Source organism: Neltuma alba, unplaced genomic scaffold, assembly GCF_004799145.2.
Source record: "Neltuma alba isolate B1F8T4 unplaced genomic scaffold, ASM479914v2 tig00004620_pilon, whole genome shotgun sequence".
Classification (NCBI taxonomy): Eukaryota; Viridiplantae; Streptophyta; class Magnoliopsida; order Fabales; family Fabaceae; genus Neltuma; species Neltuma alba.
In genome coordinates, this window is record NW_021633791.1 from 1 (window position 1) to 15,800 (window position 15,800).

The 15,800-nt window shown below is 37.3% G+C and overlaps 1 protein-coding gene and 1 pseudogene across 1 annotated transcript; one reads left to right on the plus strand and one right to left on the minus strand.

Annotated features, from left to right (window-relative positions):
* Positions 1 to 195: 195 nt before the first annotated feature.
* On the minus strand, positions 196 to 7,425 carry LOC114745342 (E3 ubiquitin-protein ligase UPL7-like; annotated as a pseudogene).
* Positions 7,420 to 15,457, plus strand: LOC114745341 (probable glycosyltransferase At5g03795). Its single transcript, XM_028933498.1, has 5 exons — positions 7,420 to 7,432; positions 12,938 to 13,371; positions 13,784 to 14,019; positions 14,156 to 14,504; positions 14,584 to 15,457. Exons 2-5 carry the CDS (start codon positions 12,952 to 12,954, stop codon positions 15,250 to 15,252), a joined length of 1,674 nt encoding a protein of 557 aa, XP_028789331.1. The 5' UTR covers positions 7,420 to 7,432; positions 12,938 to 12,951; the 3' UTR covers positions 15,253 to 15,457.
* Positions 15,458 to 15,800: the final 343 nt, after the last annotated feature.

Below are 15,800 nucleotides of genomic sequence, written 5' to 3' on the forward strand. Positions count from 1 at the left end.
AAGGTTGCGACATATTTAAGTTGCTTGATGAGAACAGCAAAGGTTACATGCAGCATGATAGAAAAGATGATGATGATGACCAAACATAACCTGCTGAAATATCTCTGAAGAATATATGGTTTATGGATCGGGGGAAACATGCATCCATGAAAACTAAAATAAGGAAATCAATTTATTAAGTTTCAAATTCAATACCTCCCAGAATATCTTGACTGTCCGGCTTCCTTCATTATAACCACCCGTGTATCGTGTGTTATTTTTAAATCATCAATATCAATATCATACTTTCCACCTGAAAGCAACTGCATCATGGTATAATTCAGAACCTTCTTGTGAAAAAGAACTTATGAAAAAGACATATTTCAGAAGATGATATAGCCCTGCCGAAGAAATAAACGAGGGAAAAAATAATACTTTCAATTTGAATGAAATTGTAATAAAATTAAACCATATGGAAAAAGGATGAACAAAGAAACTCTATGCTCTCTATCGTTAGCATTTCTATTTACAGAATTTCAGTGCAAAATAAAACCGTAGAAAGAAAATACAACCTTATCCAGTGAAATACCTGATTAAATTCACTGGCATTGAATAACTTCAACCAGGATGGAGATATAAGATCAGTCAGTCCTCTATAGAATGCATTGAGAAGGGCAATATCTGCAGTTCAACATAAGAGGTTCACCAATGATGCAGCAGGGATTTAGTATTAAAGTGAGTGACTCCAATAAGACAATAGCTTATGATAAAACCTGTTGATTGAGTTGTAGTCTGCCATCGCATGTATGTACTGCATTTTTGTTCTCATTCGTCACCAACATCTCTTTGCCCCCAGACCTCAGCTCAACAACATTCCATTTCCCAAATGATTCTTCGGTAACAGTGAAATCAAGAGAAAACTCCTTGACATCACCATCATAATGCTGCACCAAAGAATATGTGAAGCTTCCCGTATACTATAGAATGCAAAGATTATGCATACATGTAACAAAGGAATAAAGTGCCCTTGATGGCAACATTTTTCACAATGATGTAAACAGATAGATCCCACAAAATAAAACCAAAATTAATTACTATCAGGCTTGAGAATTTTGAAACTTGTCTTCAAAAATCCTTTTAAGTTCTTTTTTCCCCCCTCTTTTTGTAATTCATAAGGTCCTGCTATTACACCTACGACCTTACATGACACTTTGATAACCACATAATATTTACAGTCTGAACAATTTAGCATACCTAGTCTGAAGTGTAAATGGCCTAGTACACAATTCTATTATACACATCTTAGCCACCAAGAATCAGTTCTGTGAGTAAACAACATATATGCTATAATTAGACCTAGTTTAAAAGGCCCACAGCTGAACCAGACGCACATAGGAGAACAAACATTGTAGGTTGAAAGCCAACATCAAAACAGTGTTAAAACTTAATAAACAAAAATCCAGGCAATTAACAGACGCACTTTAAGTGCTCATGATTAAATTTGATTTTTGCTTAGCATTAATGACTAATTAATATAACCAGGGAGATAGAGGAAACAGCATGGATATGTCTCCTGATTTTTACCTTGACATACATAAGATTCCTATATAGCTCTGGATCAAGTGTTGATAACTCATCAAGGAAGCTATATCTCCCCAATAATTTCTGTACAAAAACGTGTGAGAAAGAGTAATCAAGTAATATTCCTTCATAAAGAGCTTTACCAACGACTCTTCCAAGAAACTCAATCATCTGAAGACCATTATCCAAAAATCTTGCAGAAGAATTTGGAATTAGAAGCCTGTCGGAGGTTGAGGTTTGGGAAAATAGCCCATATCTGAAACAAAGGAAAATTGTTAATTACAAAGATAGCTCTATAAAGAGTAGATAACCATGTAACTAGAATAAGAAATGTCAGTGAAATGAGGAGCTGAACCTCCTGAGAAGGTGAGCCTTCCACTGATGGATTTCCTCAAGCTCTCACGAGGTAGAGCTCTCAATATCAAAAATCCAATAATAAAATACGAGACAAGTCTATAACTTACTCCGGGGCAAAGGCCGCTTTTGATATGTCAGTTAAAAATTCTTTTGATAACCCACCATAATCCAGGCCAGCCTCAGGAAGGCCGCATTCACTCACAAAAGAAACATGGATGGATGACTTCAACCTTGTCCCAAGGGAATTTAGTTGCCGAAATCCATCTTCAACAATATGACCCCGACGTACTACTATCTCAATAGCTCGTGAACCAGGTTCAGAAACTTCCCCAGCCATTTTTTGGAGGCTTTATCCATCTTAATGAACTCTCGAAACATCTCAACTCTATCAAAGTCATAATCAAATCATAAACCACTACACATCAGAGACCAGAAAGTATGCAATACAATTTCATTTTGTTGCCATATCACATGCAAAATAAATCACTCAACTCAAAAAAGAAATTGAAATCTAATCCCATAGCGTATTGCTTTCAAAACAATGTTTCTCTTCTTTAAATTCATAGGCTTTATAACAAAACCAAGATTTTTTTTCTTTGTTATCCGTCCGTTTAGTGCTTTCTCTCCTGTGTCATTCAAAAAGTACCTATAGAATATGACAATGAAAAGGGAAAATATGTTAGATTGATTATCACGTAGATACCTCTCTTCAAAAGGGAAAACATGAGGAGTTGTAGTGATAACAGAACCCATACTCGGGACAGTCAATGAATCATCATATCTTATGTTGACTGATGAAATTTCACGAGTTCTGGCAGCCACTGCAATAGGAGGTCGGTTTTTTCTAGCAGGGGAAAGCCACAAATCAGGAGGACAAAATTGATGCCGACAATTCCTTTCATACATTAAATGCAAGCATCTGATAGCGCAGTCCATGAGGGGTCTATTCTGCTCACTAATACCATGGGACAAGCCATTATACACGAGAGTATTGAGAAGTGATGCAATTCTTCGTTGCTTCTCTAATTTAAATGGAACCTAGAGATATCCGAAAAAAGGGAAAAAAGCAGGTTTAGTTTCTGAGGTGTGAATCAAAACATTCGCATGAAAAGGTTGGGGCAGACCAAAAAGTAACCAAGCAGTTTACCTGTTTCTCATAGAACTCTATGTCATCAAGAACTAAAAGTAGGTGAGAATATGTGGCACAGAATATATGAAGAACAGCAAATGTTTCTTTAGAAATGCCTTGTGGACCACGCCTCATAGGCTCTATGTCCCATACATCAGATGAATCTTCATTCGTTTGGCTTGGCTCAGGATGACAGCTGATGGGTTCAGCACTATTCGTCGCAGCGTGGGACTTACCAGTTAATTTATGAAGAACACTGACCCACTTATTAGCCCCATCATTACTGACATGTTTTAGCCTCCTCTCAGATGCATGATGTTTGCTTTTTTCAATCATGGGGTTATCAGAAGTGTAATTGTCTCCATGAAAAATGGAATCCTCCAATACGTGCCATACCTTGACAAGAAATCCAGGAGTAAAGGATAGCATGTTGAGAACTGGTAAGGAGCCATGGATTGGATTCAAGACTGAATAAAGTTTTAGCACGTTCGAGTAAAAAAGAGAAATATCACTTAATTCCAACTTTCCCAAGCATTCCAGACCATTTGGAAGCAGAATCTCAGCCCTGCCGCTGGCATCTTTGTTTGCTGCAACCAAAAGTTTTTGAAGATGCCACTGCTGACAAACAGGCCTAAATTGATCTATGTAGGAAATCAGTAAGGAGTTATATCCTGCTTCATTATCATAAAGAACTGTATCAATGGGATCCGCTGAAGCTTTAACGTCATTCTGAATACCTTTCTTCCCCTTTTGAATCCATCCAACATTATAAAGATGAGCCAGTAGGGCTTCTGTAAGATAGTTAACAACATGGACATATAATGCAAGGTCCAAACCTTGATTGAAGCATTGAGGATCCACAGATTCATTTTCATTCACCATTGCTAGGCAGATAATGTTAGTGAGGGCCCAACCAATTGCTGGAACTGCCTTGGAAGAGATAAGAGAGTCTAAATGAACCAAATGTGATATCTCCATCAAAATATTCTCTCTCAAAATCTGTCATCACCTGTCACAATTTGCTCAGTTCTGATATGTTTGAAACTTAGAATCATAAAATAATGTTTTATCAAATTGTTGCTTCAGAGACTAATGGTTCCATCAAATTAATTATCCGTACAACAATGGTAAGACAAATCCCTCATTCAGCATCCATCAATTTCCTTTACAGGGAGGGGGGAAAAAAAATCAATCCGTTGCATCTATTGCATGGAAAGCAGAAGAAAATGTCGTTCCAATCTACATACGCCCACTATTTCCACCAAACCCTAAGTAACTAGTCCGTTTAAAGTAAGAGCAAGCAAAAACTATACGGATTATAGATTTTTAGTCATATTCTTCCAATATTTGAAGTTAAGAACAATACATCAGGCCTGCATATGTTCAGATAAAATTCTTTTCTTAACTTTGCATATGCCTTGCAGGTGCAACTCTAAAATGCATGATACTTCTACAAATGTACCTAAGATCATCCAAGTCCTATCACATTCAGTAGAGCAAAGATATTAACAATTTAACATATCATGGCATGTTCTGGATTCAACTGACACATGCCTAAGTAAACGTGCAAAGAGAAGTCAATTATGAATGCATGGCCATCAACTAAGTAAATCAATGCTTGGAAAGTTGGCATTACTGCAAGATTCATTCACCTCGAATGAAAAAAGAAACAAAGAAAGATGTAAATTAATTAGAGATTTAATGTGTAAATAGATACAATCAAGGCATCATATGGTCATTTAATTAAAAAGAAACATCACAAAAGAGACATTGTTCTAGATTAATGATGCTTACCAATATACCAATAAGGCATGGGAACAAAATAGAGTTGTGCTTTAAAGCAGGTTGAAGAACAGGTGGCAGCCGCTTCACAAGCCAAGGAATTGTCAGCATATATATGCAATACTGCCTAGCAACATGGTTCACGTCCAACATAGCAGGGACGTTGACACCAGAGCTTCTCAAATAGAACGGCCGCAAGGCCAAAGTTATTGTGCTTGCAGTAATTAAAAACTTATCATCTGTCTGGTTAATATTTTTTGTTTGTGAAGAATAGTTATCCAATGAACTAATATATCTACTAATAGACACATAACTGCCACTGGCATTAAGCCCCATGTACTCAATCAAACCTTTCACTGCTACATCAGCATCTTGACGATTGTCATCAGTAATGCCCTTCCATCCTTTCAGATCAGTTAACATAACAAGAACACGCATTGCAAGGGAAGTAACCAAGGTAATATCTTGATTTCTCGCAATGCCTTCACTAAACTCTGAAAGAATGACAAAGCCAACAGAAGTCAGCCGTCGAGCTTGGTGACTCCAAATTCTCCTTTCTTCAGGTGTACCAATTACTAGAGAGCAGAAGTTCCTCTTTGAATCTAGACAATGGGAAGATATATTGATTACAATTCTCACATAGCTCAGAGAGGTAAAGCATCTCACTTGAAAGTGTAAGTTCTCCACTACTAAAAATAGTGCCTGACAGGTAACGGATGGGTACTTAAAGATACAAAACGCTGTTACATCATTATTCTTCAAATAAAAATTAAAGAAAATATAAAAACCATTTGTAAAGTTGTATCAACTAGCTGGAAGAACTGGAGGCATACAGTGAACTAGGTTAAAAGTGCAAGAGACTTCCAACCTAACGCTCTGACAAAGATAAAAAGGAAAAAAAAGAACAGATCCACATCCAAGATTAATAGAGTTGAATCACATCGAAAGAGGGTGGTCAGGCTTTCAGCTTAATAAAATCTCCATATCCACTGAACTAACAGTGCATAACAGGGGAGCTTGGAAACTAAGAACAGAGAGCACCTTCAAAATAAATGACTTCGATATTCAAGTTCAAGTAATATCTTGAAAAATGTAATCACATTGAAGACTATGAAATTATCGGAACATGAATCTGAAATCCAAGAACAAAATAAGGGACAAACCAGAAGAGTTCAGGCTCTCCAATAGGGTTGTAAAGCAGATCCTCATTGAGTCTATTTTCTTGCTGTGAACCTTCTGATCCTTAGATGAGAACCGGCTTATAAAGAAAAGAAATGGTCGCAACAAATTGTTAGCAATCCACATTGCTGTCATAACACCAGCGTAATTATTCACCAATGTCTCCCACTCCTGCTGAAGTTGCCAAGCAACCATCCTTGTAACCTTATAGCGCCTCCATACTCTCTTATGACATCAAGGAAACAGTTTATTTCTCAGTTTCAATACATAAATGTACATGAATGGTAAGAAAGCAGGTAACAAACTTCGAGGTTTTGATTTTACACAGAGTAAAAACGAAATATACAACAATTTCAGGATTTCTTATGATTTAAGCAGAGATGTAGGCTCATTATATGATTGATATGAACACTGGCGTCAACTGCAAAACCTCTTGATAAAATTGTTCAATAGTGTATATTTCACATGACATCCCTTCTTTTCTCCCAACAACAAATAAAGTCAGAAATATGAAAAAAGTAAAGAGATGCATACTACCACACGTAAATTTCCAATATATTAACTCTATCAAGTTAAACGATTCCTAGTTGCATTTCGCAGACTTGTATGTATGATGAATGCATCTTAAAATAATAATGAATATTTGAAAGAAGTTGGATCGTTTTAAGTTTAAAATAAAAATAAAAAAAAAGAAAAGAAATAGAAAGAACAATTTGTCCAACGAAAACATGTCGTCATCTGAGATGGGATAAATAATATAGGATTTTGAAAAAATAAATAAAGGAACTAGACTCAACTAAAACTCTGCCCAATTATGCACCTGAATGAACAGAGCAGCAGCAGTAGCCCGTTTTGCATAATTGCGAAGTTCTCTTTCCTGGGAAACCTTCTCAAGAAGGGCATCCCTCGTTATCTCCTTCGCGCTTGCTCCTCTCAAGGATACCTGAACATTCATCAACACCGAGAAGTGGTGCATAAATCACTAATTATTGAGTGGTGACAGTAACGAGGAGTGCACCGCTATTCATGAGCCACGACAGTAAGAATGATCCACCAAAGAAGACTCATGAATAATTAAGATTGACGCGTGAAAAGGGGGGGAAAAAAAAACAGCCGCAAACAAGAACGGCCATTTATCATCAGTGAGACTAGGTTAAATCATGGATGGAACCACAACCGCGACGAAGTCCTTCTGACGATAGAATTCTGCAAACAAGAACAAGTAGAAGACCAACCTGGTGTTTACGAGATCCATCCATTGGAAATCAGAGGATCAGCTGAGCAGTGATTAACCACAATCCTGTTTGCTTCAATTCCACGAAATGTCAGCCCCCGGGGTGTCAACCCCCACCATTAGGATGTTTCCGCCCTTTCCTTTTCTCACACAGATATCTGCTCATTTTATTAACTTTTTCCTTCCCTGAAGTGTGATGAAGCAGTGAAAGGAAAGAAAGCTAACGGAACATGTGAAAGTATTGGTAATTAATGACTGTTACTGATAAGATACTGGCAATATAATACCTCTTCGTGGTTATCGCGCTGTGGTTTAGGCTATACACACGATTTAGAAAAGTTATTAAATAATCCAGATTTTAAAATTCACCGTACCACTGGTGAGATATTTTAAATTTTTATTTTGTATGCTATCTAGCTCTCACTTGTAATAATGTTGTGTTAATATTCTAAATAAACAGTCATTCTAAAATTGAAAAAAATCTGCAAAGTAATGATTATTTAAAAATGGAGAGAGTAATTTTGTAGAATTATTGCAAGTTTTTTTATATGAAGAACTATTGTCAGTTAATATTAGTTATGATTCTTGATATGAAATTTAGTTTATAGTATAGTGTAAACTATATTATAAATTAAATATTATATTTAAAAATGAATGTAGCTCGCATGACTTTCAATGGCATTATTACCTCCCTCCCTTTGTAATTTAAGGCACCCAAGTTCGCCATGCTAGGCCACTTTGCTAACAAGTGTCACGTGGGCAATAGCCAATACAGCATTGTTATTCTACTGAGTAAATATACTCTTCCGCATTATTTTGATAATAATAAGAAGTCACAAAAAAAAAAAAACTGTCTTGTGACGAAGTTTTAAATTGTCATCAGGACATGGAATGGGGGAAGAACAATAATTTCTAACTAGTTGTCAAACTTGTCTTAAATGAAGTAGATTTATTATAATCATAGTTTTTCACAATTTTTCAATAAGTTGTTGAATGTCCACCCAAAAAAAAAAATCAAGCTGTTGAGTTAAATTAAAGCAACAGTGCGTGCGTGCGTATGTTTGGCGACAGCGCGTCATTAATCAACCTTTTGCTATTTTTAACCCAGTTTACATTTTGTTTTTGGGTACTGTAAGTACTAAGTAGGTTTACGTTGGGTGATGTCTTAGGGCTTGTTTGGCATCACGTTTGGGCTTCCAAACGTGCATCTCCACTGGACTTTTTTCAGACCGCATGTTTCATCCTGTTTGGATCCACGCCTGCACAATCTAGCTTCTTCATCTCAAATAGACTTCTAGCAGAAGCTCAAATGCAGAGCTTTTTTTGGAGCAGTAATGGGCGCTGAGAAACCGTTACATATATTTATTAGGATGTTAAAATTTTTACCAACCTGACCTGCATGTTTTTTTCTCTCAGCTCACTTTTAATACTTCATGTAATAATTTAATTTTTAATGCTTCATTTAAAATAGTCACATTATATATATAATTTCTTTCTAATAATAAATTAAATTTTTTTATTTTTAATAATTTTATCTTCCTTGCTTCTTAAAAAATAGTCAAATTATATATATCTAATATTAGATATATACTGTTTAATAAAATTCATGTCCTTTTAAGTCATTTTACATGCAAACTTACTTTTACATTTATCATCTAAACAAGTTTCAATTTCTCAAACTGACTTTTTTGAAAACCCAATCCAAACATAAATCACATTACCCTATCTGACTTTTACTTAATCTGACTTCTGATTGAAAAAAAAATTACTTCTGTTACCACTATCCCAAACACACTCTTAGCCCTCTCTCTATATACCGTTCAATGAGGTGCCAAGCTAGGGTTTTTTTTGGGGGGGGGGTGTTGTGTGGGCTTCTTGCAGAATTGGGCGCATGGAGGACAGAAAAGGCCCAATACTTGAACTTATCATAAAACTCAGGGTACCATGAAAAGAATGAGATCATCATCACCCAATTTTTTAGGTGGACTCATAACACGGAGGTGAGGTGTGGTCGGTGGTCAAGGTGTTATTCATGAAACTCCCCCCTCATGGAAGGTCAATTAATCTATATGTCTATGTAGCGTAACATGGTACACCAATTTCTAATTTTTTTTAAAATTGCGCGTGAGGATCTGTGTACCTTGGTGTTATGTCTCTCTCTGTTTTTTTTTTTTTTAATGCCAAGAGATCGGTGTATTAAAAACAAGACAAAAATTAATTAAAGAAAATATCACCGCTCTAACGTCTTAGTCAAGCACCAAGGGGTAGGGGGTAAATAACATCAATCACCATGCGCTGAAACAATTTAAAAGAGAAATTACATCACAGGCAATGGCCCCACCAATTTTTTCTTGCAACGCATTATAGGCAATGCTAAAAACAAAGGGTTCCAGATTCATCGTTTTCACTTTTCACTTCGCAGTAGGGCGTTATATATGACGTCATTTGACTATAATATTAAGATTATACTACTTTCAATTTTAATTATAACATCTTGTTTATAGACGGTAAATAAAATCAATAATTAAAACCGGAGGTAGTGCATGTGTCTATGTGTTGACGTCATGCTCCACCTGGATATGGCTTTTCTTGGGGGAACTGGCTGTGTTGGCCCCAGCTTGCGGGCCCCGTATCCAATTTCGTACTAATGTCACTCTGGTTAATTGCTAATTGTATGTATAAATGAGTGGTCGGTTTGATGATAAATGTTACCGATTGTGAGCTAACTGGTAAGGATAAAGCTGCTTTTAAAATTTTTCGCTAACATTTCAGTAAGCTTTTAAAATGAATTCTGCGAGAATGGAGTTGAGGGAGAGGGCAGGGGGGGCGTTGGTGGCGGTGGGTAAGAGATGGATATGATCGTCGGGCTTTCAAAATAAAACTCATTTTGAGTCTCGTCATTGTGGAGATCAATTTGATAAATTATACTCATCCCATTCTTAGTATATGACTTAATTATTGAGTTGATTTTAAACTTAAATATAAGACTTATTTCTCATATTTATCAATTTTTCTAAATTACCTCTATAGATACTCCCTTAATTATAATTGAGTAGAAGAGCAATATTAAGAAAGATGATTATGGTGTTTTAAAAAAAAACATGTCATATTTTTTAATTAACTACAGTACCAAAATTTATTAATTTAATCAAATTAGTTAAATAGGTCTTACATTAAGACCAAAATGGTACCATTTTAAAATAAATTTTGGATTATATATAATTGAATAATTACGATTGACATTTTTTTTTAACCAGCTACGATTGACATTAATGTAAGGCTTAAGAAGAAAAAAAAATATTATTAAAAAAGGGGAGACAGATGAGGCGTCGTCGCAGTGCGGAAATCCAGCATGTCTAAAACGGGGCATAAAAAAATGATGGCAGGCTGACATGAGCGGTTGCATATACCCTAAGATTAAAAACATGTCACGAAAATGATATAGCTGACAAGAAAGACGAGAGATTAATATAAAATAAAAGAGTGATATATGTGTACCGTGACACGCAGCCAATTAATTATATGTGCCCCCGTCACGTACGTCTTGTTTGGTCGCCTCTCACAATCACTCTCCCATTAAAAAACAAATGCACCGAGTATATCACATATTTCTTCCGTCAACTTTGCGGTTTTAGCATTATGCACGGCCACCGTTCATTCATGATTCATTCGCTCACATGATGCATTTGCTGACCGTGTAGTGTGTCCAAAACCATGCACCGTTTGCATATATATTGCATCTTTTCCAGTCCCTGCTTTAACTTAACACGAGTAATAATTAGTGTGAGGCGTGAACAGCATAAATCAGATATTTATGACAACGTTGGAGTGTGAATAACCTAAGTCTTGCCTCAGTTATATACAGGACACGTTATATTGGACTATTTTTGTACCCGTCATGGCGGCATGTTCCGTTAAGAACTAGATTATGAACTTGAGACTTGTGCTGATTTTCTACTAGTTTTATGTTGATGTATATTGATATTAATGGAAAAGGAAAAAAAATTATGGACTTTGATTTGGCGAAGCTACAAGGAAAAGGCATTTCATAAAACGTAGAAATGCTTGGGATTCCTTCTCATGCTGAGGAAGTAAATGGGGGAGGTGGCTTGCATGAGAGGCCAGGCATCAGCCTTTGCTCAGCCTCCAGAGAAAATCCCCCCCTCGCCAATTACGAATCCGCCCTTTCTTGGACTTTTCTGCCTTTTTTCTTTCCTGACGTGGAATTGGCCTCACAAATGACTAAACTTTTTTAAAAAGAAGAACAAATTTATCTGGTAACTCGATCATTCGGAGCATTCGTTGTCCTGAGTCCAGTTGATGAATTACCAGATAATTTATTAAAATAAAAGTAAAGATTTAGCCGTCTGAGTGTGACCAATCGCAACATTGAAATGGCAGGGCTACCCTTAACACTATATCTGGTACGGGTTTTCAGAGGAGAGGAAAGAAAAGTTGCTCCCCTCCTCTTATTTGGATTGTGTGATTTTTAAGAAGAGGAGGGGAGCTTTATTTGGTTAGGATATTTTTTTAAAGAGAGGAGGAGTTCTTCTTCCCTTCTCTTTCCTTTTAACCTCCCCTCTAAAAGTAGGTTTTTTTTAGAAGAAATGAGAGATAATATTTTAATTTTTTATATATCATTTTGATTTGTTAACCCTTAATCAATCGTAAACATTTGTATATAAGAGGGTTCTTTTGAACATCTAACAAGAGACTGTCGAGATAATTGTTTCCAAAATTAATGAGCATTTGTAAACCTTTTCTTTCTTTTTTTCCCTTCTTCTAATTGCAAGAGGCCGTCGGTATTTTCTTTCACCTTCAAGGTCTTTTCTTTGATTGAAATCTATCACTCACAATTTTTTATCTTGATATCCTATAAGTGTGTGACTATGTCTTGTAAATCAAAATTGATGAATTGCATTATATATATAATTATATCTTAACAGAATAAAAAAGTGAGAAATTTTATTTAAATTTTATGAGGTCAAAACAGTCAATTTTTTATTAGAACAAAATAAGGTATTATTAAAATTGCTCCCTCCCCTCCCCTTCAATCAATCCAAATAGGAGATCATTAAAATCCCCCTCCTTCTCTTTGTAGCTACTTTTTTCTTTTCTCTCCTTCCTTTTTCTTGATTAAAATCCTTTCCCTTTCCTTTCCTCTGCAAGCCAAACATAGCCGTAAGTAAGTGGATGCATTGCATTGCGTAATATACGTTGGCAGCCTTCAAAACGACACGTTTGAAGCAGAAGAAAATGATAACAAGACACGTGGAAACCAAAGTGGGCTGCCTTGCAAAATCAAGGAGGACAAGTCTTTTTATGTTGGGGCCGATCCAGAAAGAGAAAGTCGCAGATAGCAGGAAGAGCTCAATAGGGAAATCGGTGGGCTGTTGGTAGGGAGCAGGAAGTAAGGGTAGAAACGGAAATCCAAAAAGTTGCATGAAAGGACTCGGATGTTGAGGGTGAACTATGAAGACGCCTGGCACGGCATTGCAAACTATTTATTACCAAAACTTCTCCTTCTTCCTGAACCCCCCACCTCTGTTTCTCTCTCCCCCTGCTCTTCACTGTCTAAAGACATAATACTAAAACAGAGGCATTAATTTCTGCCGCCATGTAACTGAAGATGGAGACCAGCGAGGCGTAGCTGGCTTTTTTATATATAGAGGTGCTTATAATTCTCAGTCATTGAGCTTCAGGGAAAGAGATGAAAATGGGTGGTGGTAGAAGAAATTATGGTGCATGGCTGGGTTCAAACTCTTGTTCGTCTGTGAATCTTTTGTTGTTTATGTTACCTCTTATGGCGGTTGCTGGGCTTGTTTCTGTGTGGGGTCCGAACCCCTTCCCCTGGAATCCAGTTGCTAATCAGCGTGTTTCATGGAGCTCTCTTAACCCCTCTTCTTCTTCCTCTTCTTCCTCATCCTTAAACAGTCGTGTGACCACTGTGGAAATTCCTGATTCATCTGGAAAACAGAGAGAGGGGGTTTTGGATTTAAGGTCAAGAGTGGTGGTGGCTGTGGATGATGCTCACGGTAAGGAGGAGAAAGCTATCTCTGATGATACTGCCTTCAATCATTCGTCTACTCCGCCGCTTTCCGTTCAGGCTGTACCCTCACTCCAATTACCAGTAAGACTTCCGGCCGCTCTGTGAATTTTCGCTTCACTTTCATTATGTCATCTTTTTTCCCCATGAATATTGGCTTGCACAAAGAATTGACCGAAGCTTTCCCGCATGGGAAATCAATAAATACTGGATGATATTAATTAATTAAAGCGATTAAAGTTTGATAAATCATATGAGAACACTGGTGTCTAATCCATTCATGTGTAGTTATGTCTAGCTGCAATGCGCGCGCAGTTCACAATAAGATTTTGTCTGTTGGAGCACTGAATAGCACAACTAGAACGCATAATAACAAATGCTTCGTTACTGTTAATCTTGCAAAAGGATTTTTACTGGAACTTTGGGATTTTGCTGCTCAATCTGACCTTCTTTGCTGTCAATTGTACTAACTCCGATCACGGGACTTTTTAATCAGAACAAAACAGGAGGAATCCTCAACTTTACCGGCAGGACTAATAATACGATGAACGAATCTTATGGTCCCATCGTGAAACACAGGTGGGAAAGGAAGATCAGCATCTTAGAAAGAACAGAAGGCAAACTCATACAAGCTCGAGCAGCAATTAGAGAAGCCAAAGACGGAAATCAAACACAAGATCCAGACTATGTCCCTGTGGGCCCAATGTATTGGAATGCTAAAGCCTTCCACAGGTAAATCGTGCACTCTTCTCCATTTTCTATGTGAAACCGTAATTCTCTGTTACCCCGAAACTGCCGATTCCTTCTGTCTTATCAGACTCCTTTCATACTAGTAACTCACTGTCATCTGCAAAATTGCTTATTACAGAAGCTACATAGAAATGGAGAAACAGTTCAAAGTGTTCGTGTACGAAGAAGGCGAGCCACCTGTATTTCATAACGGACCTTGCAAAAGCATATACGCCATGGAAGGGAACTTCATTCACGCTATTGAGATCAACAAGCAGTTCCGAACAAGAGACCCAGAGAAAGCTCACGTGTTCTTCCTTCCGTTTAGCGTAGCAATGATGGTTCAATTTGTGTACGAACGCGACTCTCGTGATTTTGGCCCCATAAGAAAAACCGTCCGAGACTATGTACATCTCATTTCTTCAAGATACCCCTATTGGAACCGAAGCCTCGGAGCCGATCATTTCATGCTCTCTTGCCATGACTGGGTACCAACTTCTTCACCCAACAGAATCTAAAAATTTGAAGCTTTAGTGATTATTGAAGCTTGTGTTTGCTCTGTTTCAGGGGCCAGCGACTTCATTTTCGGTTCCTTACATGTACAAGAACTCGATACGTGTGCTGTGCAACGCCAACACCTCGGAGGGATTCAACCCTGCAAAGGATGTATCTTTTCCAGAGATTAATCTGCTAACCGGAACGATGACCGGGTTCGTGGGTGGGCCCTCTGCATCGAGACGTCCCGTTCTGGCATTCTTTGCAGGAGGGGTTCACGGACCAATCAGGCCTGTTCTTCTAGAACATTGGGAGGACAAGGACGAGGATATTCAGGTTCACAAGTACCTGCCAAAGGGGGTGTCGTACTATGAGATGATGAGGAAGAGCAAGTACTGCCTTTGTCCTAGTGGGTACGAGGTGGCAAGTCCGAGAGTAGTGGAAGCAATCTACACAGGTTGTGTGCCAGTGCTTATTTCAGATCATTATGTGCCTCCCTTCAGTGATGTTTTGAATTGGAAATCGTTCTCGGTGGAGGTTTCTGTGAAGGACATACCCAACTTAAAGAACATACTGATGGGCATTTCGACGAGGCAGTATATAAGGAAGAAGAGAAGAGTGGCGCAAATTAGGAGACACTTTGAGGTGCATTATCCGCCTAAGCGTTTTGATGCGTTCCACATGATCCTTCATTCCGTCTGGCTTCGAAGATTGAACATCAAAGTTCACGATGATCACTGAATCTTAAGTTTGCGACCTCTTGAATAGAGGACTCGTGACTGTTTCAGATTCAGAATTTGTGATTCTTTTTCAGTGTCCTGTATAAAATTGGATGGGAAAATTAACATTCCGCTTTCTTATTGGGCTGAATTAATATGATTCTTGTTACAAGTCATCAAAGACACAAGGGTGTGATCATCAAAAGTAAAATCTTTGTCATGTAAAATTTATCAGAAAGATCTTGAACCCCCCCCCCCCCAAAAAAAACTGTCGGCCTTTTAATTTCGCATAGGTTTAATTTATCTCAACGGATTTGTTTACATTTAAATTAAATTGAAGCCTTGAGTTAATTTTTACTCGTGTTTTGCTCTTCTTTTAAATTTCATATTGTTTTAATATGGTTTCCAAACGGAAAGAAAATTTTTCGAGTGATGATAAGAAAATATTTTAATATACTTTTCCGGTCCTAAATATATATAAGACCCTTATATAATGTATAAGGTCTTATATTTAGAACCAAAAGAGTATATAATTTTACACACATGCGCATACGCTCCAAGGCCATCAAT

Bases quoted from the DNA above. Each gene is read 5' to 3' on its own strand.
- LOC114745341 (XM_028933498.1), top strand. From the start codon at position 12,952: ATGAAAATGGGTGGTGGTAGAAGAAATTATGGTGCATGGCTGGGTTCA. The intron at 13,372-13,783 runs GTAAGACTTCCG...CTTTTTAATCAG, and splicing joins TACCCTCACTCCAATTACCA to AACAAAACAGGAGGAATCCT. The intron at 14,505-14,583 runs GTACCAACTTCT...GCTCTGTTTCAG, and splicing joins TGCTCTCTTGCCATGACTGG to GGGCCAGCGACTTCATTTTC.